The sequence below is a fragment of the Triticum aestivum genome, chromosome 2D (assembly GCF_018294505.1).
Source record: "Triticum aestivum cultivar Chinese Spring chromosome 2D, IWGSC CS RefSeq v2.1, whole genome shotgun sequence".
Taxonomy (NCBI): Eukaryota; Viridiplantae; Streptophyta; class Magnoliopsida; order Poales; family Poaceae; genus Triticum; species Triticum aestivum.
Window position 1 is genome coordinate 393675449 of NC_057799.1, and position 25465 is coordinate 393700913.

At 49.0% G+C, this 25465-nt stretch overlaps 1 protein-coding gene across 1 annotated transcript; it reads right to left on the minus strand.

Moving 5' to 3' along the window:
- Positions 1-22294: 22294 nt before the first annotated feature.
- Positions 22295-25183, minus strand: LOC123053366 (uncharacterized protein C57A10.07). The gene is made up of 3 exons (XM_044476829.1): positions 24375-25183; positions 23677-23801; positions 22295-23002 (listed from the first exon to the last, which is right to left on the minus strand). Exons 1-3 carry the CDS (start codon positions 24952-24954, stop codon positions 22682-22684), a joined length of 1026 nt encoding a protein of 341 aa, XP_044332764.1. The 5' UTR covers positions 24955-25183; the 3' UTR covers positions 22295-22681.
- Between the last annotated feature and the right edge of the window lie 282 nt (positions 25184-25465).

A 25465-nucleotide genomic window follows, 5' to 3' on the forward strand; every position in this document is an offset into this window, starting at 1 on the left:
ACCCAAGCCTGAGACTGAGTGCTTTTATTGCAAGGGAAGTGGTCACTGGAAGCGGAACTGCCCCAAATACTTAGCGGACAAGAAGGCCGGCAACACCAAAGGTATATGTGATATAAATGTAATTGATGTGTACCTTACCAGTACTCGTAGTAGCTCCTGGGTATTTGATACCAGTGCGGTTGCTCATATTTGTAACTCAAAACAGGAGTTGCGGAATTAGCGAAGACTGGCGAAGGACGAGGTGACGATGCGCGTCGGGAATGGTTCCAAGGTCGATGTGATCGCCGTCGGCACGCTACCTCTACATTTACCTACGGGATTAGTTTTAAACCTCAATAATTGTTATTTAGTGCCAGCTTTGAGCATGAACATTGTATCTGGATCTCGTTTAATGCGAGATGGCTACTCATTTAAATCCAAGAATAATGGTTGTTCTATTTATATGAGAGATATGTTTTATGGTCATGCCGCGCTGGTCAATGGTTTATTCGTAATGAATCTCGAACGTGATGTTACACATATTCATAGTGTGAATACCAAAAGATGTAAAGTTGATAACGATAGTCCCACATACTTGTGGCACTGCCGCCTTGGTCACATTGGTGTCAAGCGCATGAAGAAGCTCCATGCTGATGGACTTTTAGAGTCTCTTGATTACGAATCATTTGACACGTGCGAACCATGCCTCATGGGTAAGATGACCAAGACTCCGTTCTCCGGAACAATGGAGCGAGCAACCAACTTATTAGAAATCATACATACTGATGTGTGCGGTCCAATGAGTGTTGAGGCTCGCGGTGGCTATCGTTATGTTCTCACCCTCACCGATGACTTGAGTAGATATGGGTATGTCTACCTAATGAAACACAAGTCTGAGACCTTTGAAAAGTTCAAGGAATTTCAGAGTGAGGTTGAGAATCAACGTGACAGGAAAATAAAGTTCTTACAATCGGATCGTGGAGGGGAATATTTGAGTCACGAATTTGGCACACACTTAAGGAAATGTGGAATAGTTTCACAACTCACGCCGCCTGGAACACCTCAGCGTAATGGTGTGTCCGAACGTCGTAATCGCACTCTATTGGATATGGTGCGATCTATGATGTCTCTTACCGATCTACCGCTTTCATTTTGGGGCTATGCTTTAGAGACTGCCGCATTCACTTTAAATAGGGCTCCGTCGAAATCCGTTGAGACGACACCGTATGAATTATGGTTTGGAAAGAAACCTAAGCTGTCGTTTCTAAAAGTTTGGGGATGCGATGCTTATGTCAAGAAACTTCAACCTGAAAAGCTCGAACCCAAGTCGGAAAAATGCGTCTTCATAGGATACCCTAAGGAAACCATTGGGTATACCTTCTACCTCAGATCCGAAGGCAAGATCTTTGTTGCCAAGAACGGGTCCTTTCTGGAGAAAGAGTTTCTCTCGAAAGAAGTAAGTGGGAGGAAAGTGGAACTTGATGAAGTACTACCTCTTGAACCGGAAAGTAGCGCAGCTCAGGAAGATGTTCCTGTGGTGCCTGCACCGACTAGAGAGGAAGTTAATGATAATGATGATCAAGGTACTTTGGCTCAAGCTCCTACTGAACTTCGTAGGTCCACAAGGACACGTTCCGCGCCAGAGTGGTACGGCAACCCTGTCTTGGAAATCATGTTGTTAGACAACGGTGAACCTTCGAACTATGAAGAAGCAATGGCGGGCCCAGATTCCGACAAATGGCTTGAAGCCATGCAATCCGAGATAGGATCCATGTATGAAAACAAAGTGTGGACTTTGACAGACTTGCCGATGATCGGCGAGCGATAGAAAACAAATGGATCTTTAAGAAGAAGACAGACGCAGATGATAATGTGACCATCTATAAGGCTCGACTTGTCGCTAAGGGTTATCGACAAGTTCAAGGGGTTGACTACGATGAGACTTTCTCACCCGTAGCGAAGCTGAAGTCCGTCCGAATCATGTTAGCAATTGCCGCATTCTATGATTATGAGATATGGCAAATGGACATCAAAACGGCATTCCTTAACGGCTTTCTTAAGGAAGAATTGTATATGATGCAGCCGGAAGGTTTTGTCGATCCTAAGAATGCTAACAAGGTATGCAAGCTCCAGTGCTCCATCTTTGGGTTGGTGCAAGCATCTCGGAGTTGGAACATTCGCTTTGATGAGATGATCAAAGCGTTTGGGTTTACGCAGACTTATGGAGAAGCCTGTGTTTACAAGAAAGTGAGTGGGAGCTCTGTAGCATTTCTCTTATTATATGTGGATGACATACTATTGATGGGAAATGATATAGAATTCTTGGAAAGTATAAAGGCCTATTTGAATAAGTGTTTTTCAATGAAGGACCTTGGAGAAGCTGCTTATATATTAGGCATCAAGATCTATAGAGATAGATCAAGGCGCCTCATTGGTCTTTCACAGAGTACGTACCTTGACAAGATATTGAAGAAGTTCAATATGGATCAGTCCAAGAAGGGGTTCTTGCCTGTATTGCAAGGTGTGCAATTGAGCACGGCTCAATGCCCGACCACGGCAGAAGATAGAGAAAAGATGAGTGTCATCCCCTATGCCTCGGCCATAGGGTCTATTATGTATGCCATGCTGTGTACCAGACCTGATGTAAACCTTGCCGTAAGTTTGGTAGGAAGGTACCAAAGTAATCCCGGCATGGAACACTGGACAGCGGTTAAGAATATCCTGAAGTACCTGAAGAGGACTAAGGATATGTTTCTCGTTTATGGAGGTGACGAAGAGCTCGTCGTAAAGGGTTACGTCGATGCTAGCTTCGACACAGATCTGGATGACTCTAAGTCACAAACCGGATACGTGTATATTTTGAATGGAGGGGCAGTAAGCTGGTGCAGTTGCAAACAAAGCGTCGTGGCGGGATCTACATGTGAAGCGGAGTACATGGCAGCCTCAGAGGCAGCACAAGAAGCAATCTGGATGAAGGAGTTCATTACCGATCTAGGGGTGATTCCCAATGCGTCGGGCCCGATGACTCTCTTCTGTGACAACACTGGAGCTATTGCCCTTGACAAGGAGCCCAGGTTTCACAGGAAGACCAGGCATATCAAGCGTCGCTTCAACTCCATTCATGAAAGTGTTCAAAATGGAGACATAGATATTTGTAAAGTACATACGGACCTGAATGTAGCAGATCCGTTGACTAAACCTCTCCCTAGAGCAAAACATGATCAACACCAGAACTCTATGGGTGTTCGATTCATCACAATGTAACTAGATTATTGACTCTAGTGCAAGTGGGAGACTGTTGGAAATATGCCCTAGAGGCAATAATAAAATGGTTATTATTATATTTCCTTGTCCATGATAATTGTCTATTGTTCATGCTATAATTGTGTTATTCGGAAATCGTAATACATGTGTGAATACATAGACCATAACATGTCCCTAGTGAGCCTCTAGTTAACTAGCTCGTTGATCAACAGATGGTCATGGTTTCCTGACTATGGACATTGGATGTCATTGATAACGGGATCACATCATTAGGAGAATGATGTGATGGACAAGACCCAATCCTAAGCATAGCACAAAGATCGTGTAGTTCGTTTGCTAGAGATTTTCCAATGTCAAGTATCATTTCCTTAGACCATGAGATTGTGTAACTCCCGGATGCCGTAGGAGTGCTTTGGGTGTACCAAACGTCACAACGTAACTGGGTGACTATAAAGGTACACTACAGGTATTTCTGAAAGTGTCTGTTGGGTTGACACGGATCGAGACTGGGATTTGTCACTCCGTATGACGGAGAGGTATCTCTGGGCCCACTTGGTAATGCATCATCATAATGAGCTCAATGTGACCAAGTGTTTGGTCACGGGATCATGCATTACGGTACGAGTAAAGTGACTTGCCGGTAACGAGATTGAACAAGGTATTGGGATACCGATGATCGAATCTCGGGCAAGTAACGTACCGATTGACAAAGGGAATTGTATATGGGATTGATTGAATCCTCGACATCGTGGTTCATCCCATGAGATCATCATGGAACGTGTGGGAGCCAACATGGGTATCCAGATCCCGCTGTTGGTTATTGACCGGAGAGTCGTCTCAGTCATGTCTGCATGTCTCCCGAACCCGTAGGGTCTACACACTTAAGGTTCGTTGACGCTAGGGTTGTAGAGATATTAGTATGCGGTAACCCAAAAGTTGTTCGGAGTCCCGGATGATATCCCGGACGTCACGAGGAGTTCTGGAATGGTCCGGAGGTAAAGAATTGTATATAGGAAGTCCAGTTTCGGCCACCGAGAAAGTTTCGGGGGTCACCGGTATTGTACCGGGACCACCGGAAGGGTCCCGGGGGTCCACCAGGTGGGGCCACCTATCCCGGAGGGCCCCATGGGCTGAAGTGGGAGGGGAACCAGCCCCTGGTGGGCTTGTGCGCCCCCCTTGGGCCTCCCCCTGCGCCTAGGGTTGGAAACCCTAGGGGTGGGGGGCGCCCCACTTGGCTTGGGGGGGGGAGCCACCCCCCTTGGCCGCCGCCCCCTTGGAGATTGCATCTCCCAGGGCCGGCGCCCCCCCAGGGGCCCTATATATAGTGGGGGGGAGGGAGGGCAGCCGCACCACAGCCCCTGGCGCCTCCCTCTCCCTCCCGTGACACATCTCCCTCCTCCCGTAGCGCTTGGCGAAGCCCTGTCGGAATCCCGCTACTTCCACCACCACGCCGTCGTGCTGCTGGATCTCCATCAACCTCTCCTTTCCCCTTGCTGGATCAAGAAGGAGGAGACGTCGCTGCTCCGTACGTGTGTTGAACGCGGAGGTGTCGTCCGTTCGGCGCTCGGTCATCGGTGATTTGGATCACGACGAGTACGACTCCATCAACCCCGTTCACTTGAACGCTTCCGCTCGCGATCTACAAGGGTATGTAGATGCACTCCTCTCCCTCGTTGCTAGATTACTCCATAGATTGATCTTGGTGATGCGTAGAAAATTTTAAATTTCTGCTACGATCCCCAACACATGTAATCTCTCTTTTATGGTATGAATAGTAAGATCTGAATGATTTAAAGCAATATTATATAATTTCATATAATGACATCAATACTCAGGAATACTAACAAACAATCATGCCTTTCAAAATAAAAATGCTAAAGAAAGTTATCCCTACAAAATCATATAGTCTTGTCATGTTCCATCTTCTTAGCACAAAGTATTTATCATGCACAACCCCGATGACAAGCTGAGCAATTGGTTCATACTTTTTAACGCGCTTCTGCTTTTTCAACCCCCATGCAGTACATGAGCGCAAGCCATGGATATAACACTATGGGTGGAATGGAATGCAGTGGTAGAGATTAACAAGGAGAAGTCAAAAATGGAAGATAGTCACACATCGATGCGGCTAATCAACGGGCTATGGATATGCCCATCAATTGATATCAATGCAAGGAGTCGGGATTGCCATGCAACGGATGCACTAAGAGCTATAAGTGTATGAAAGCTCAAAATGAAAACTAAGTGGGTGTGCATCCAACTTACTTTCTCATGAAGACCTCGTACATTTGAGGAAGCCCATCATCGGAATATACAAGACAAGTTCTATAATAAAAAAATTCCACTACTATATGAAAGTGACTACATAGGAGACTCTCTATATGAAAAACATGGTTCTACTTTGAAGCACAAGTGTGAAAAAGGATAATAACACCATCCCTTCTCTTTTTTTGGTGGGATCTTTTTGGCCCCTTTTTCTTTCTTTTTTATTTCCTCACTGGGACAATGCTTTAATAATGATGATTATCACACTTCTATTTACTTACAACTTAATATTACAACTCGGTACTAGAACAAAATATTACTCTATATGAATGCCTCTGGCAGTGTACCAGGATGTGCAATGATGCTAGCGTAACATGTATAAAAAATGATGAACGGTGGCTGAGCCACAAATACTATGTCAGTTACATAAGGAAACTTCATGGAATTACTATAGGGCTATAATTTTGAAATAATTTTTAAAAGGGGAAGATAAATTGTGGGTCTATAAATGATATAAATTGAAACTTGAGTAGTTTTTTATAGTATAATTTGGATCAATGAGAGTTTATTGATAAATTATGATGTAGTTCCAAAGTGAATATTAACTATATGGAGATATAGCAGTTGAACTATATGGAGATATAGTGTTACTATAGAATGGTCTATATGGAGATATAGTACTAACCATTAAAGTAATAAAAAGAACTACATAATAGAACTAGGTATTACCGACATAAATTGGGATTTGAAGAATGCCAGATTCGGTGACAAAGACTCTACCACTAGCAAATCATGGACAACACAGTATAGGCATGGGTGTTACACAAAACATGCAACTAGATTATTGACTCTAGTGCAAGTGGGAGACTATTGGAAATTGAAGGAAATATGCCCTAGAGGCAATAATAAAGTTTTTATCTATATTTCCTTATATCATGATAAATGTTTATTCCGGAAACTTGATACATGTGTGGATACATAGACAAAACACAGTGTCCCTAGTAAGCCTCTACTAGACTAGCTCGTTAATCAAAGATGGTTAAGTTTCCTAACCATAGACATGAGTTTTCATTTGGTAAATGGGATCACATCATTAGGAGAGTGATGTGATGGACAAGACCCATCCGTTAGCTTAGCATAATGATCGTTAAGTTTTATTGCTATTGCTTTCTTCATGTCATATACATATTTCTTTGACTATGAGATTATGCAACTCCCGAATACTGGAGGAATGCCTTGTGTGCTATCAAACGTCACAACGTAACTGGGTGATTATAAAGATGCTCTACAGGTATCTCCAAAGGTATTTGTTGGGTTGGCATATATCGAGATTAGGATTTGTCACTCCGAGTATCGGAGAGGTATCTCTGGGCCTTCTCGGTAATGCACATCATAATAATCCATGCAAGCAATGTGACTAATGAGTTAGTTGTGGGATGATACATTACGGAACGAGTAAATAGACTTGCCAGTAACGAGATTGAACTAGGTATGAAGATACCGACGATCAAATCTCGGGCAAGTAGCATACCGATGACAAAGGGAATAACGTATGTTGTCATTATGGTTTGACCGATAAAGATCTTCGTAGAATATGTAGGAACCAATATGAGCATCCAGGTTCCGCTATTGGTTATTGGCCGGAGAGGTGTCTCGGTCATGTCTACATAGTTCTCGAACCCGTAGGGTCCGCACACTTAACGTTCGATGACAATTTTATATTATATGAGTTATGTGATTTTGTGACCGAATGTTGTTCGGAGTCCCATATGAGATCACAGACATGACGAGGAGTCTCGAAATGGTCGAGAGGTAAAGATTCATATATAGGACGATAGTATTCGGACACCGGAAGTGTTCCGGGGGTACCGGGTACGTATCGGGTCACCGGAAGGTGTTCCGGGCAACCCCCGGCAAACTATATGGGCCTAATGGGCCAAGAGATGGATAGACCAGCCCCTAAGGGGCTGGTGCACCCCCTATAGGCCGAAATAAGGGGGATAGGAAAGGAGGGAAGGGAGAAGGAAAGGGGAGGATTCGGCCTCCCCCTTTCCTTCCCCTCCCCCCTCTCTTTAATTTCCTTCCCCCCTCCAATGCATATGGAAGGGGGGAGGCCGACTTGGAGGAGGCGCCCAAGTAGGATCCCTCCTACTTGGGGTGCCCCTTGCTGCCCCACTCCCTCTCCCACCTATATATATGTGGGGGGCACCGCTAGAACACACAACATTGATTCCTAGCCGTGTGCGGCGCCCCCCTCCACAGTTTACGCCTCCGGTCGTATTGTCGTAGTGCTTAGGTGAAGCCCTGCGCGGATCACTTCACCATCACCGTCACCACGCCGTCGTGCTGACGAAACTCTCCCTCGACACTTTGCTGGATCAGGAGTTCGAGGGACTTCATCGAGCTGAACGTGTGCAGAACTCGGAGGTGTCGTACGTTCGGTGCTTGATCGGTCAGAACGAGAAGAAGTTCGACTACATCAACCGCATTGTCAAAGGCTTCCGCTTTCAGTCTACGAGGGTACGTGGACACACTCTCCCCCTCTCGTTGCTATGCATCTCCTAGGTAGATCTTGCATGAGCGTAGGAATTTTTTTGAAATTGCATGCTACATTCCCCAACAGAAATATGCCCTAGCGGCAGTAATATTTGTATTATCATATTTCCATATTCATAATTAAAAGTTTATATTCGATGCTATAACTGTTATGATCCTGGAACATGTGATTCAGTGGAAAACTCATGTGCACGTGTGGGATAATAAACAGTAAATAAAAGATTCCTAGTCTCGCCTCTAAGACTAGCTCAAGTGTAAGGTCTAGAAGTATTTAGAACATTTTATATAATTTAAATATCAACATGCCTTAAAAGACCAAGAGGTGGAAGGAGTTATGGGCCACAAGGGCCCATAAGGAAGTGCCCCCTTGCCATATGGGGGAGAATTGGACCGGGGAAGGATTCCAAGTCCTTCCCCTTGGCCGGCGCCCCAAGGGGGGACTCCCCCCCCCTTGGTGGCTGCCCTCTCCTCTGTAGGGGAACATAGCATGAAATTTCAAAATTTTCCTACGATCACGCAAGATCTATGTAGGAGATGCATAGCAACGAGACGGGGAGAGTGTGTCCACGTACCCTCGTAGACCGAAAGCGGAAGCGTTATGTTAACGCGGTTGATGTAGTCAAACGTCTTCACGATCCAAGTACCAAACGTACGACACCTCCGTGTTCAGCACACGTTCAGCTCGATGATGTCCCTCGAACTCTTGGTCCAGTAGAGGGTCGAGGGAGAGTTCCGTCAGCACGATGGCGTGGTGACGGTGATGGTGATGTGATCCGCGCAGGGCTTCGCCTAAGCACTATGACGGTATGACCGGAGGAGTAAACTGAGGAAGGGGGCACCGCACACGGCTAAGAGCATTCTTGCTGTGCCTTTGGGGTGCCCCCCGCCCCCGTATATAAAGGAGGGGAGGAGGAGGCCGGCGGCCAGGAGGGGCGCGCCAAGGGGGGATTCCTACTTGGACTCCTAGTCCAAGTAGGATTCGCCCCCCCCTTTTCCTTTCTCCATCGGAGGGAAAAGGAAGGAGAGGGAGAGGGAGAGGGAAAGGGGGGCGCCGCCCCCTCTGTCGGTGTCAAAACCGGCGGATCTCGGGTAGGGGGTCCCAAACTGTGCGTCTAAGGTCGCGGTAACAGGAGACGGGGGACACAATATTTACCCAGGTTCGGGCCCTCTCTATGGAGGTAATACCCTACTTCCTGCTTGATTGATCTTGATGAATATGAGTATTACAAGAGTTGACCTACCACGAGATCATAATGGCTAAAACCCTAGAAGTCTAGCCTGTATGACTATGATTATTCTTCGAACTAAGCCCTCCGGTTTATATAGACACCAGAGGGGACTAGGGTTGTACAAAGTCGGTTACAGAGAAAGGAATCTTCATATTTGGACGCCAAGCTTGCCTTCCACGCCAAGGAGAGTCCCATCCGGACACGGATAGAGTCTTTGGTCTTGTATCTTCACATCTCATTAGTCCAGCCCATGTCCAACAGGCCGGACGCCCGAGGACCCCTTAGTCCAGGACTCCCTCAATAGCCCCTGAACCAGGCTTCAATGACGAGGTGTCCGGCGCGCAGATTGTCTTCGGCATTGCAAGGCGGGTTCCCCTTTCCGAATACTCCAAGATATTCTTCAGACGCAACTAACGTGTCCGGATCTGCAACACAAGTACCACACTCAACCGCAGAGAGTATAATATTTCACGAGTCCAATCCGCTGACAATTTTTTGTAAGGTGACATCACGTCTGCCCGGTTATTATTTCGAACCATTTTCTTCTGCCGTTCCACGTTTTGAGATGCGGTTTTCATTGGCACGTCTTGTCAAAGCAGAGACCGTGTCCCCTTATTGCGAGATTCTCATCAATACGGGTGTGGGTAATCCAACCGTGCCGTTTGCACAGCCCTTGGGAACAGGCGAGTTTTAAGGCGAGTGGGGAGGCACTTGATATTCACTGCCTTTATAAGGGGATAAGGATTCCCTTCTTTCACCCACGCCTTCTCTCTTTCTCTGCCCTTCCATTCTTGAGCTCCAGCGCCCAAGTCCTCATCTTTTCCGCCTCAAGAGAGCACTCAACCATGTCCGGATCTGGAGGGCAAGGCAAGTGGATGGCCTCCTCCATTAAGGAGAAGGACATCACTGAGCTTCGGGAGGCCGGGTATCTGGCGAAAGAAATCGCTCACCGGCTTCTGACCAAGGGGCAAGTCGTCCCCATCCCGAAGCCCAATGAGAGGGTAGTGTTCATCCCCCATTTCGTCCGCGGGTTAGGGTTTCCTCTCCACCCTTGCGTCCGCGGACTTATGTTCTATTACGGGCTAGATTTCCATGATCTAGCCCCAAACTCCTTCCTCGACATCTCGGCATTTATTGTCGTGTGTGAGGCCTTCCTCCGCATTCCTCCCCACTTCAGACTATGGCTCAAGATCTTCAACGTGAAGCCGAAGGTGGTGGATGGCCATCACGCAGAGTGCAGAGGTGCCATGGTGAGCAAGATGCCCAATGTCACATGGCCCAAGGGTACTTTTTTGGAGACCGTCAAAGAGTGGCAGAAATTGTGGTTCTATATCACAGAGCCCCGCGACGCCACCTGCGCCGGGGCTGCCGAGTTCAAATCTGGAGCTCCAATGCGGCTCACCTCCTGGATAGAGAAGGGCCCAAATTGGTCTTCGTCGGACGAACTGATAGCGCTGCAAACGCGCATCCAAAGCATGGTGGATAAAAACATCAAGCTCGTCAACGTGATCCAGGTGATGCTAGTTCACCGGATCCTTCCATGCCAGAGCCGAACATGCCCTTTATGGGAATTTGATCCGGAGAAGCACCAGACCTTGGAGAGGCTCTTCGGAACCACTCACGAAGATGTCTGGAAGTTGCTCTTTAAAGGCAACGAGACGCCGCCGGACATAGACTCGGACCGCGGGCACGATCTAGCCCATCCTGCCAGTGCGGTAAGTCCCTCACATCGAGGTGCATCCTCTACTTGCTTGTTCAAGGAAGATATCTAAAACTTCACTATTTATTTTTTTCAGGTATGGATAGAGAAAGCGGAGCGGATTCGATGTCCGGCTCCGCTGCCAGAGGAACCAGTCATCCCACTCCTGGCGAAGATGCTGGTTCCGGCACCCTACAAGGCGCCGGAGAAGAAGGCCAAGGGGGTCCGGAGTGGCCCCCGCCGCAAGGGAGCTTCGGACGTGTCGTCCGAAGACAAGACTCACTCCTCTACCGCCGAAGACGACGACGAGGAGGAGGAAGAAAGCAACTCTCCCCCTGATGGGGGAAAGAAGAAGAGGGCAGCCTCCACAAATCTAGAGGCGGAGGCGCCCAAGAGGGGGAAGGGCCCCCTCACGGATAACTCCGCGTGGGACGTCGATAGCAGCCCAGAGCGATGCCCCCGAAGCAAGCCCCTGGCCGCATCGTAAGTACTAAAAACCCGTATATGTCCATGTACCCGGCCTCTCCTCTTCATGGTATTAACATGTTTAATTATGCTAGTGTAGTCCAGCCCACGACAGCTCCCTGCGATCCTCATCAGGAGGTTCGTTGGATTCAAAGGCGATGGCCAGCGAGTCACCGCCGGCCGCTCACTCTCCCAAGGCCAAGAGCGATGACGAGCTGTTGTCTCAAAGGACCTTCCCGGGCCAGGGAGAGGTTCAGGAGGCCATCGGGGTGACGCCAGAGGGCGAAACCTCGGCCGCCAGACACATGGGGGAGCAGATCCCCATGGATACTGGCGATGGGGGCCATGTTCAGTTCGGCCCCCAGCCGAATACGGTTGCAGAGACCTATACGGCTCCGGAATCCGGCGAGCAGCCTCCTTCGAGAGAAGGAGGTGTGCCTATCCCGCCGGTGACCTCTGTCCAACCAGAGGCATCGGATAATTTACTGGAAGCGCTACGAGGCGCTTCCATTGTGGAGGAACACCGTATCCTCATGGGTACGGTGATTGAGAAGGTTCAGTCCGTCAAGAGCGGACTGACTGAAGCCTGCAGTAGCCTGCTGACAGGCTTTGAGGTAAGCGACGCAAAAGAAAAAGTCCTAGTATAGACAGTAGCCCCTAAGACACTGTCCGGTGTTCGGAAAGAAAAGGCGAACAAAGGATCAATTTATTTTCGCAGGAAACTAACTAAAGATGTCTTATATGAATAAGCACGCGTCGTTGCTGGCCGCAACCTCTCATGTTGTGGAGGTCTCCGGACTAAAGCAGAGTCTGGAGCGGGCCTTAGAAGAGCTCGGCCTTGTAAAAAAGGCAGCTGGAGGACAAGCAAGGTATGTTGCGACTTGCTGTATATTTAGGAAGAATGAATGATGTGTATTGACCATAGTGCCATAATATTTGTAGGAGCGGCAACCGAGGTCGAGGTCCTTAAAAAGGCCCTGGCCGAGGCTGAGGAGAGAGCTGCCAAGGAACAAGCCGCTTGTAAGAAGCACGAGGCCAGGCTTGATGAGGTCCAGCAAGAGCTCCAGGATGTCGTGAAGAAATGCGAGACCTTGGAGCGTGATGTTTCGGCTCAAGAGACCGAACTCGCCAAGGCTCGCCAAAGCACGGAAGCGGCCCGGGTTGAAGCCCAGGGCGCCCTCCAGGAGATCCAGGAGGCCAAGAAGATCGCGGCGGGTAAGGAGTTTAGTATGCAAAGCAAGTATGTGGAGAAGAAGTATCTCTTACTAACCCGGATTTGGAGTTCTCCAAGGGCGTTTGCGGATCTGCCGCGCAGTGTTTCTGACGCTGCGGAATTCTTCCGAGCCGAAGAAGGGAGCTCAACGGAGAGGCTGTTCTGGTCGCAATACCTTGCGCCGGAACATCCAGTGCCCTTTAGCGACCAGCTAAAACAGCTGGTCGAGCTGCATAGGGTGGCCGAACTGGCCATGAAGGATTTAATAATCCGGCTGTGGCCTACCGAAGCTATACCCAGCAGCTACTTCGGGCTCGTGAAGCGGCTGGTGAATGCCTGCCCTCGGCCGGACGTCGTCAAGCGGTCGGTCTGCATTGAGGGCGCGCGCATGGCCTTTGCCCGCGTCAAGGTGTGGTAGGCGAAGATGGACGCCGTCAAGCTTGTGACCGAGGGACCGCCTGAGGGCAAGGAGCACTGCACGCCCGAGCGGTATTTTGAAGACGTCCTAGAGGGGTCTCGTATTGTGGCGACGCAATGTGCGCAAGACATTATTTTCGAATGAATACATTCATGTTGTCTCTGCCTTGTATGATGAAACAAAGTCGTTATGTAATATAATGTTTGTTTAAAAAATTCACCTCCTGTGCGGCCGTGTTGTGTGAAATCTGAGAGTTGGCCAGTCGTCGGCTTCTGCCCCCACGTAGGTAGTACGGGGGTGTTCGGGATGTAATCTAAACACTCTTGATCCAATTGTTTGGTCCTTGAAGGAGGTGTTTAGCGCAACGAACCAGGCAATCGGACTATGCGGCTTTAGCACCCTCACTTAGCCATAGGAGTTTGACAATAAAAATATAGGCGCAGCCCCTAGTATCCGAACTAGGATGCTGTAAACACCTGATCGGGTAAGTACCGATCCCTCGCGTAATGCGGAAAAAATCTCTAAAGATTTGAGACCTCCGAAGAGCTGACCGGCTCTCGCCGCATCATGACAGTCAGTTTTCGGCTTTCTCTACTGAGGTGCTCATCCGGGTAAACCAGGGCACAATCGCAGTAGTTCTCCCTTTACTACCCTAGCCGATATAGCGGAACGTAAGGTAGCAAGCACAGGAGCCGGGCAACCCAACTATTGACCAAAGACATGATTCGGAGCCAATGCATATAGTGCTAAATTCGGGGTGCCGAACTATACTGTAAAAAGTGTTCGGACTTTGTTGCCGTATTGCGGGGCGCTATGAAGCCCCTGGCAAATTGAAACGTACCAAAGTGTACGGGTGCTATTTGATAAAGTTATCAAAAAAGGAAAACAGAAAAGAAGAAAGGGTAGTAAGCTAGGGCCGCAGAATTTGGGCCGCAAACTGTTTTCATTATAATTTGGTTAATACGTCAAAGCGCATTCATACAAATAGTGCAATAAGCAAAATGCTATTTAACATGCCACAACCAAGGGAGTGCTCCGTGTGGGTCCTGAAAACAGGTAGAGTGATCGTTAAAGAGACCACCTAGAAATTCCCCTATACGTCTGTGCTTCTTGGCATCTTGGTGTATTTATCCTTCGAAAGGACCGGTGATCAGGCCATCAGGGAGGGCCTGTGGAAAAGAAACCTGAAAAGGAGAAAAAGGAACAGTGAGAGGATGTGTGTCCGGGGTCGGTCGAGCCGTATTGTGGATCAAGATAGTTATGCCTCCATCTATGCCCATGGTATTTTGAGTGCGTAGTTATGTACGCGCGGTGCGAATGCCGCCACTTAATCGGGACTGGGACGGAGGCCGAATTGCTAGTAGAGCTCTTGACGAGCCAAGCTATCCTGCTGCAGAATAGTCCGGACTCTCTTGACAGTGTCCGGGAGCTCGGCCGCCGAATTAAGGTTCTGCTTGAAAAGGCCGCTCTGTACTTCTGCTGCTAAGGCAGCGGTGTGCTCCTCGGTGCGGAGGGAGCGTTTCGTGTTTCCATTAACTGTTATGACGCCGCGTGGTCTGGGCATCTTGAGCTTGAGATAAGCATAGTGTGGCACCGCATTGAATCGAGCAAATGCGGTCCGTCCAAGCAGTGTGTGATAGCCGCTGCGAAAGGGGACGATATCGAAGATTAAATCTTCGCTTCGGAAGTTGTCCGGAGATCCGAAGACAACCTCTAGTGTGGTTGAGCCTGTACAGCGGGCCTCTACACCTGGTATGACTCCTTTAAAGGTAGTCTTTGTGGGCTTGATCCGTGATGGATTAATGCCCATTTTGCGCACTGTATCCTGATAGAGCAGGTTGAGGCTACTGCCACCGTCCATGAGCACTCGCGTCAGGTGGAATCCATCAATTATTGGGTCAAGGACTAGTGCGGCCGAACCGCCGTGAAGGATACTGGTCGGATGATCCCGACGATCAAAGGTAATCGGGCATGACGACCATGGATTGAATTTTGGGGCGACTGGCTCTATCGCATAGACGTCCCTGAGCGCGCGCTTGCGCTCCCTCTTGGGGATGTGGGTAGCGTATATCATGTTCACTATTTTGACCTGAGGGGGAAACTTCTTCTGTCCCCCTGTGTTCGGTGGCCGGGGCTCCTCGTCATTGTCCTTGCTTTGCGATCCCTTCTCCTTGTTTTTGGCGTTTAACTTGCCGGCCTGTTTAAAAACCCAACAATCCCTGTTGGTATTGTTGGCTGGTTTTTCTGGGGTGCCATGGATCTGGCACGGACGATCGAGTATGCGGTCCAAACTGGATGGTCCTGAGTTGTTTCTTTTATATGGCTTTTTCCGCTAACCGGACTTGGAGCCACTGAATCCGACGTTGACTGTAGTGTCATCGGTGTTATCACCATTGCTTCGACGTTTGTGCATATTGCGTCGGAGCTTGCCGTTGCTGTTTTTGACCTCGGAGGTGCCCGCTTCGCTTGCCGTGTTTTTGCTACGGGCCAGCCAACTATCCTCACCCGCACAAAAGCGGGGCATGAGTGCCGTGAGGGCTGCCATGGACTTGGCTTTTCTTGGCCAAGGTGGCGGGCGAGCCATTCGTCGCGGATGCTGTGTTTAAAGGCCGCTAGGGCTTCGGCATCTGAACAGTCGACGATCTGGTTCTTTTTGGTTAGGAACCTAGTCCAAAATTTCCTGGCTGACTCTCTGGGCTGCTGAACTATGTGACTTAAGTCATCGGCATCTGGTGGCCGGACATATGTACCTTGGAAGTTGTCGCGGAAGGTGTCTTCCAAGTCCTCCCAGCTGCCAATAGAGTTTTCAGGCAGACTGTTTAACCAGTGCCGAGCCGACCCTTTGAGTTTTAACGGGAGGTATTTGATGGCGTGGAGGTCATCTCCACGGGCCATATGGATATGGAGAACAAAATCCTCGATCCACACCGCGGGATCAGTTGTTCCATCGTATGATTCAATATTCACGGGTTTAAACCCTTCCGGGAATTCATGCTCCATTACTTCGTCAGTGAAGCAAAGAGGGTGTGTGGCGCCTCTATATCGGGCCACATCGCGACGTAGCTCCGATGGAGTCCGTCTGCGGTTTTCGGCCCGGGCGTGACCAGGCTTCTCACGTCCGAATAGATAGCCGTCGGCACGTGTCGGGGCACGTCCTCGTGATCCGTAGATCGATCTGGTATGTCCTGCTCTATTGTCCAGTTCCTGCCGAAGGTCATATGTATAACCACGAGCTGTTTTATCTCTGCCTTACGATGAGGCGGGGCGGGCTGGTGTTCGGCTTGAATTGCCGCTTTATCCCGACCGCGTGGTGGCCGGTCAGCCGCATTGCGCGATGATGGTACGGGCTCCGGTGCCTCATCATCGAACTGAGGTAGCAATTTGCGCTTCGGGTAACTTTTGGCTGGGCGCTTGAGGCCGTATTCTTCGGCTTCTAGGACATCAGTCCATCTATCGTTGAGCAGATCTTGGTCAGCTTGAAGCTGCTGCTACTTCTTTTTCGGGCTCCTTGTCGTGGCTATTAGCCAGCGCTTAAAGCGCTCCTGCTCGAGAGGTTCCTCAGGCACGATAAAATCCTCGTTTCCAAGGCTCACCTCATCCTCGGAGAGTGGAAGATAATTACTGTCCTCCGAGTCATTGTGTATGGCCTGTTCATCAGGGCTAACTTGCCCGTTTTCCCGTTCCTCCTGTTCGGAAGCTATCTCCACGGGGTCTTCATTATCTTCGGCATCGTCTGGAGTATTGTTTTCTCCCGTGCCAGTATTGCTGTCTTTTCCACGACGTGACTTAGAGCGGCGCCACTAACGCCGGCGTTTTGGCTGTATCACAGGAGGTTCATCCTCAACTGGATCTTCTTTGTCATCGTCGCTAGTTCTTTTAGGTGTATACACCATGTACACGTCGTAAGAAGAGGTGGTCGTCCAGCGTCTGGTAAACGGTGGGTTTTGGCCCAGCTCCTCATCGGCATCGTCGTCCATACCGTCCAGAGCCGTAATCGAGCATGTCGGTTAAATCTTCGACAGTGGCTATGAAGTGGGCGGTGGGTGGGAAGCGAAGTTCTCCGCCGTCAGCCTCCAGTTCAAACCGGATATAATTCGGCTGCGAGCCCCCCGCCAAGGATAGTGCTTTTAACGAGTTTAACACATCGCCCAAAGGCGAGTGCAGAAAAATGTCCGCGGAGCTGAATTCAACGATCGAAGACTGATCGAGCCCGACGCACGTGGACGCACATGGTTCGGAACCTGTAGCCGGAAACGAGTCCGAGGCTCCGGTGACACAGATTCCACTCGAGGTTGGGTCTGTGTGCGGCTCTGACGCCGCTGAGACTGCGACATCCGTGGCGGGGTTGAGCTTCCCGTCTTCGGATGGCGCGATCTGCTCCGGATCTAAGGCCAGAGCAGTCACAGGTGCTATCTCCTGGGTATGGTCCGATGACAGATTTAAGTCATGTTCGTCGTGGTGACGGGGAGTGGCTGCTGTGGTCTCGAATCCGTCGAAGATCAAGTCTCCGCGGATATCCGGGGCGTAGTTCAAGCTGCCAAATCTGACCTGACGGCCAGGGGCGTAGCTATCGATCTGCTCCAGATGGCCGAGCGAGTTGGCCCGTAGTGCGAAGCCGCCAAACACAAAGATCTGTCTGGGGCGATAGACTTCTCCTTGGACAGCATTGCTGTAGATGATTGAAGGGGCCACCAAACCTTTTGAGGACGGCACAGTGGAACTCTCAATGAAAGCACCAATGTTGGTGTCAAAACCGGCGGATCTCAGGTAGGGGGTCCCGAACTGTGCGTCTAAGGTCGATGGTAACAGGAGACGGGGGACACAATATTTACCCAGGTTCGGGCCCTCTCTATGGAGGTAATACCCTACTTCCTTCTTGATTGATCTTGATGAATATGAGTATTACAAGAGTTGATTTACCACGAGATCATAATGGCTAAAACCCTGGAAGTCTAGCCCGTATAACTATGATTATTCTTCGAACTAAGCCCTCCGGTTTATATAGACACCGGAGGGGACTAGGGTTGTACAAAGTCGGTTACAGAGAAAGGAATCTTCATATTTGGACGCCAAGCTTGCCTTCCACGCCAAGGAGAGTCCCATCCGGACACGGGTAGAGTCTTCGGTCTTGTATCTTCACAGCCCATTAGTCCGGCCCATGTCCAACAGGCCGGACGCCCGAGGACCCCTTAGTCCAGGACTCCCTCACCCTTCCCCTAGTCCAATTCGGACTGCCATGGGGGGCAACCCCTTGCGGCCCTCCGCTCTCTCCACTAAGGCCCAATATTTCCCCTGGGGGGTTCCGGTAACCCCTTGGTACTCCGGTAAAATATCCGAATCACTCGGAACCACTCCGATGTCCGAATATAACCTTCCAATATATGAATCTTTACCTCTCGACCATTTCGAGACTCCTCATCATGTCTGTGATCTCATCCGGGACTCCGAACAAACTTCGGTCACCAAAACACATAACTCATAATACTAATCGTCATCGAACCTTAAGCGTGCGGACCCTACGGGTTCGAGAACTATGTAGACATGACTGAGACACATCTCCGGTCGATAACCAATAGCGGAACCTGGATGCTCATATTGGTTCCTACATATTCTACGAAGATCTTTATCGGTCAAACGCATAACAACATACGTCATTCCCTTTGTCATCGGTATGTTACTTGTCCGAGATTCGATCGTCGGTATCATCATACCTAGTTCAATATCGTTACCAACAAGTCTCTTTACTCGTTCCGTAATGCATCATCCTGCGATAAACTCATTAGTCACATTGCTTGCAAGGCTTATAGTGATGTGCATTACCGAGAGGGCCCAGAGATACCTCTGCGATACTCGAAGTGACAAATCCTAATCTCGATCTATGCCAGCTCAACAAACACTTTTGGAGACACCTATAGAGCATCTTTATAATCACCCAGTTACGTTGTGACATTTGATAGCACACAAAGTGTGTTCCTCCGGTATTCGGGAGTTGCATAATCTCATAGTCAAAGGAATATGTATAAGTCATGAAGAAAGCAATAGCAATAAAACTTAATGATCATTATGCTAAGCTAACAGATGGGTCTTGTCCATCACATCATTCTCCTAATGACGTGATCCCGTTCATCAAATGACAACACATGTCTATGGTTAGGAAATTTAACCATCTTTGATTAACGAGCTAGTCTAGTAGAGGCTTACTAGGGACACTGTGTTTTGTCTATGTATCCACACATGTATCAAGTTTCCGGTTAATACAATTCTAGCATGAATAATAAACATTTATCATGATCTCTACTCCTATAAAAGACTCGGTTGGTGATGATGGTGTGTCTACCATCCGTCATTTCTGACCATTAGATCTGCATCTAACGGCTGTGAGGTAAGTTGTGGCATTTTTGCAACAATAGCTCACATCTCTGCTCCAATTTGCAAAAAAAAAACCTTATTATCTTGAAAGCAACCATATCCCTCCCTCACCTTATCGAAACAGCCTGAGAAATATATTGTGAGTGAAGCGTAATATAATTTTAGTGCTATATGTATATCAAAACAAGAGTGTTTTCTTTCAAGTTTGTGAACAAGTACTATTCTACTTTGGATCCGTTGCAACACACGGGCACATTGCTAGTATAAGGAAATATAAATAACAACTTTATTATTGCCTCTAGGGCATATTTCCTTCATCCTCCTCCTCTAACCTATATATACTAGGGGTTTTTGCTCTCTTGAATATACAAGTTTTGGAGCCTCCTCTAGTTCTTCTAGTTCTAGTTGGTCCTAGTTGACTAATTAGAGCCAGTCTAATCCTTTTGTCCTCATAATTAGAAGTCCAGTGTGGTTTTAATCTTCTCCCTCTAATACTCCGGCGATGATTCGTTCTAGATGGCGAAGCACTGCCGGATCGTGAAGGCTGCACGCTTGCAACCAAGTAGAGAGACCATACTTTTGGTCTTCAATTCGAGGGATCGTTCGTGGACGGTTCGAGGGACTTCAAATACGATCTACACCGACATGTTCTTCTTCCGCTGTAACCCGGTGACGGTAATGATCATGATCCCAACCCTTTGTGCATCTTTATATTGATCTTGGGTGATCGTAGGCATGGATTTTTTTTTGTTTTCTACTACTTTCCCAACATATCAGCCTAACCTCAATCCACAACCCTAGCTCGCACCGCCCCGCCCCATCGGTCGATCTCTGGAGCCTCGCCACCCGTACCTAGGGTTGGTCCTCCGGTCATGTTGATCGGCTGCCCTAGAGAATCCTTTTCCTGATCCTTTGATCTGGATTTTTCTCTCATGTCGGTCGTCTTGATCGGCGTTTCTTTTTGGTTTTCAATATAAGATTGGTTTGCGTCGCTCGTCGCCGCTGTCGACCCCCCCCCCCCCTCGCGCCTCTACAATGACACCGACATGACAACCCGGACTCCTCTCCGACCCGGCGACCCGTCATGGTCGTCGTCCGCGAGTCTGCCCGCCCGTCGTTGTGCGCCAGTTGTCGCCGCCCTATCGTCGAGTACAACGCACCCCTTCACCGTTCGAGCAACAGGTTGCTGCTGCGTCGCCCCGTCCGGCCACAGCATCGTCGCCCCATGGTTCTTTCCGCGGCTGAACCAACCCGTGCCGCCGCTGCGTCACCCTTTCGGGTCGTAGAGCTGTGGCACGCGGTTCACGCCGCTGCCCCGAGGTCGTTCCCGCGGTTACACCGACCCGCACGCTACCGCTGTGTTGCCCCTTCGGGCCGTATTGCCGCGGCCCGCGGTCCACCGCCGCCTTGAGGTCGTCCCTGCGGTTGCACCAACCCGCGCGCTGCTGTTGTGTCGCCCCTTCGGGCCATAGCGTCGTGGCACGCAGTCCATGCTGCCGTTCCAGGCCGTCCCCGCCATTGCACCGACCCTCGCGATGCCGCTGCGTCGCCCCTTCGGGTCGTAGCGAGCGTGACACGCGGTCCCCGCTGCCGCCCTGAGAGTTTTCTCCGTTGTCGCCCCGACCCGCGCGTTGCTGTTGCGTTGCCCTTCAGGCTGTAGCGCCACGGCACGCGGTCCACTTCGCCGTCCACGCGCGTGGACTTTTGTGTGGCATGCGTCGCCTCCCTAGGCGCGGGGACGCCATCGTCCGCGTCGGTCTTCGTCACGCTGATGGGTTCTTCCTTGCCTACTTCAAGCACCGTCGCCGCGCTCCTAACCTAGCCGCCGCCGCTGCTCCTCTTCGCCAACACCACTGTGCCCATGACTAACACGACGCCTCCTTGCGCCCGCGACTCCACGGTGACTACCTCGACACCGGCCACCCTGACTCGACATCGACCATGGAGTCCTTCACACGGCTGCCTTGACCACGACTACACCGCCCTACACTCTCGGCTACATCGACACCGGCACAAAGGACTGCCGCCTTGCTTCAGCAACCTCGTTGAATTGTTCTCCAGTCTCACCGTCTGGCGTCGCTGCCGTTATGACTGCGGGGATGTTGAGTATCGTGATTAGTTAGGAAAGATAAGATAGTGCAGGATTTATTCTACCTTGTCTTGTACCCCAGGTACATCTCCTATATATATATATATATATATATATATATATATATATATATATATATATATATGCTCAAGCAATACAATCATTCAATGTGCCAATCCCTCTCTATTCCTTCTACACGCCACGGCTACCTCGGACCAAATAGTTGGACATGACTTGATAGTTCCCACAATGCTGCGACAATCTTCAATTAAGTGAAGTAAATCAGGCAACTTTGATCCTTTGATCCTAAAGTATACTCCTACCTCCCTTCTAGACACCTGACTTAAACTTCTCTAACTTTGATTTGACTATGGATTATAAAATAACACTCGTAACTCGTCAGATTGTTCAAATAAAAATATAAAATTAAGTGTTTTTCCGCGAAAAATGTTTCATAAGAAGAATACTAACATTTTGACGTAATAAATAACATTCAAAGTTGCGTCTTAAAAAGTGCCCATGTCTACAGGTCATGCATTTAAAAACAGGAAATTTTGATTTTATTATGAACTAGTCTTGAATTATAATCGACACAAACGGGCCTTGCATCAATGTCTGAAACATGATCATACTAGTAGTTAGTATACAACCATGGACACAGATAGACCATTAACATGGCAGAGCCAGTAAAATGGCAAAGTAGCCAGCACATATAGACCATTAACATATTCCCCAAGCTCCTGCCTCGAAAACGAAAACAGCCTTTTTTCACAATGGAAGAATACCAGGATATTACACGGTACATGTTCATAAGGTTTCCAGTTTTTACTGGTGCAGTTCAAGCTGGAATTATAAATTATAAGTTCACTTGCTTCCACTGCTACTAACAAATTCACAGTTTTCAGTGGAGACCCGGGAGAAGTGAGAAAAAGAAAATCTGTATATATGGAGCATGTGGCAAGCTTCCGTGACGAAAACAATCTAACTAGTGTAGCTTAGAAATTCTCTTCTCCCTCGCACAGAAGACAGGAATGGGGATATCTATTCTGTCAGCTTAGAAAAAGGGGCGAAACAAGAATGCTGGGATTTTACTGTGAACAGTGGAAGTTTGATCCAAACATCATGCCCTTCTCCGCTACTGAGTCCAAGGAAGGTTCCCAGAGTATGGCACCATACCGCAATAGGAGAATAGACCCTTCAATTCAGGGCAGCCATTGGGGTATGGAATGGTCCGGTGAAACGGGTCTCTCTTGAGCCTCTTTACACGAAGAGAACCAACACATCCATATGGATCTTCTTGGAACTGAGACCTGACAGAGGCTTCGCCTTTCAGAGCTGCCTCCTTTGCTGTAGCTGTAGCTGGGGTACCTGAGAAGAAGAACCTTTCTTCTGGGAACCCGAGTGCAGACCTGTGCAGTTGTGCAAACCTTTCCTCCTTAAAATCATAGCTTACGACCTAAGCAACAAAATGTTCAGAGTTGCAGATTAGCAAAATATCAGATGTTCATGAGTTAATTGAAAGTGCAGATAAATTATGGGCAATTGGAATTGCCGAAATGATTGTGTGTTTAACAGAACAATAACTCCAAATATTTTGCAAGTTATTTTCCATGCTACAGGATGGATCCATATGTGCTGCTCTCTTTAGGGATGTCAACCGGGTCCCGTTTAATCCCGTTTAAAGTCCACTTATGATATGATAGTTCAAAAAGGTTTTTTGTTTGTTTGAGGAAAATGAACTATCAAGCTAGCAAAAACTAACTAAACGGGATTGTGGACGCCATTTATTTGCCACTTACATCCCTAGCTCTCTTCTTCGTGCGGAGGATCAGGTGCCTATGATTTGGGTGCAACCGTTGGGAGACAGTAGCACAGGATACATTCAACTGGTTCGGGTGGCGTACTAGTGATAGCATTTGTGTTCTGAGGCATGTAATCCCATGGCTGACTGATTGTAGTTAGGCCTAGTTCTATTTCTTATGCTTATATGGATGTTTTGCACTCTTTATTTAGTAAAGTTGGCTGTGTCCATCATCTGATGCGGAGGCCGGGGGTACTCCCTCCTTTTCGGAAAAAATATGTGAAATAAGGTTTCAGCAGAAAGTCTCGATGAAAGGGAAAAAAACTTACAGTTATATTCTGTGGGTATGTTCCGGTGAGTTCTCTGAAACGGCAAACGCTAAATAGGAGATTTTCAAAACTATCTCGTGCATGCTCCTCGGTCAGTGCCCGGCTCCTTACACTATCATCATTTCCTGTGCATGCATACAAACAGTGAGCAGCTCATTACATATGGTCGGCAAAATAACTAACAACTCAAAGTGGATACATAGACAATGGTGATAATACTGCACTGAGATGAGAAATGAAGCACTATAAGCTACAGGAAGCATGAACCCTTTTGATCCAACATTCTGACTATCCATGTTAAAGAGATGGTTATGAACTGCATTATATTTCCCGATTTGGAACTCATCAGCCATTTTTCAATGCCATGTACAAATAGGAAACAGCTTTCTATCAATTAGGTCGTTTAGAACCATTTTAACTATTTACTTCCACCACACTAGTAATTCCTAAATCTATGATCATGCATAACAAGCATGTTGTTCGCTTTGCATTTTCATCAGAGCAACTGAGTGCGTATGTAGTAGTCAGAACTCAGAAGTGATTGTGCATCTAGGCCTTGTTTTCGTAAGTTCAGGATACATATGACTAACAACCTCCAAAAAGACTAATCAGCACCAGATTTCCGAACCCCATTGTGCCAATAATAATAATCTTACTAAAGCACGAAAGAAGGAATGTTGATGTAACCTGAAACTCACCAAACCAGCCTTCCGACTCTGCAATAGCCCAGTAGCTCTGCGCCTCGCTCCTCGGCCCTGCATCTTTCCTCGTCTCCCCACCGCTAAACAAGAGGAGCGAGCCCTGATCCCTCGCCGCGATCTCCACCCCCTCCTTGATGTGCGCCAAGAAGGTGGCCGCCTGGCCGGGGTGCTTCTGGTACGGCTCCAAGAACCACGAATCCTCGCGGTCGGTCTTCCCGCAGCTCGCGCTGGTGTATATCGAATGGCCGGCCACCATGACGAGGTTGCGAAGGCCCGGAAGCGGGTGCGCCCCGACCTCATTGCCACCGCTCCTCATCGTCCTGAACCGGGTCTCGTACACGGACAGGAGGATCAGGACGCTCAGCCCGAAGGACAGCAGGATGAGGGCGACCGCGACGGGGTGCGCCTCGTAGAAGAAGCGGATCCTCATCAGCGCCGAGCTGAGGGGGGCGGGGGCGTCGAGATGCGAGGCCTTGGGCTTGCGGCCCTTGCGGGGGATCCCGGACTCGAGATCGTAGTCGGCTCTAGGGTAGCGGAAGGACTTGGGGCTCCCGGGGCCGAACCCCTGGCTGCTCATCGAGCTCTCCGGAGCTCCGCCGCCTCGGGGCGGCCGGATCTAGGTGGTGGTGGAGTGTAGGAGAGGATTTAGAGCGCCATTGGATCGGTCGGATTGGAGCTCGGGGCAGGAGGTCGGAGATCAGAGCAGCGTGGGAGAAGATAGAAGGGACCGGAGGAGAAAGAGGCAAAGGTACCGTGCAGGATGGTGGAGGGGAAAAAGTCTAGCCGTGGAAGATCCGATGATTCAGATAGTTGGCTACTTCGTGGCAGATGGAGCCATGGTCCCATGGACGCGGTCCTCCAACCTTGCTCCTCCATCCACACCACCACCATCGTCTACCGTTATATTTAAATATAGTCGTCGGGTACCTCATCTTCCAAAGGGCAACATGAATAATACCTTGGCACAGTCCGTAGGGATCCCGTCCATGATGGTGAATTGCACTGCGAAGAACGTCGTCCGGAGGAAGCGACGGCAAAGAAAGTTGCGGCCGAGGAGGTGGTCAACATCGATGTGGATGTGTCCCCTT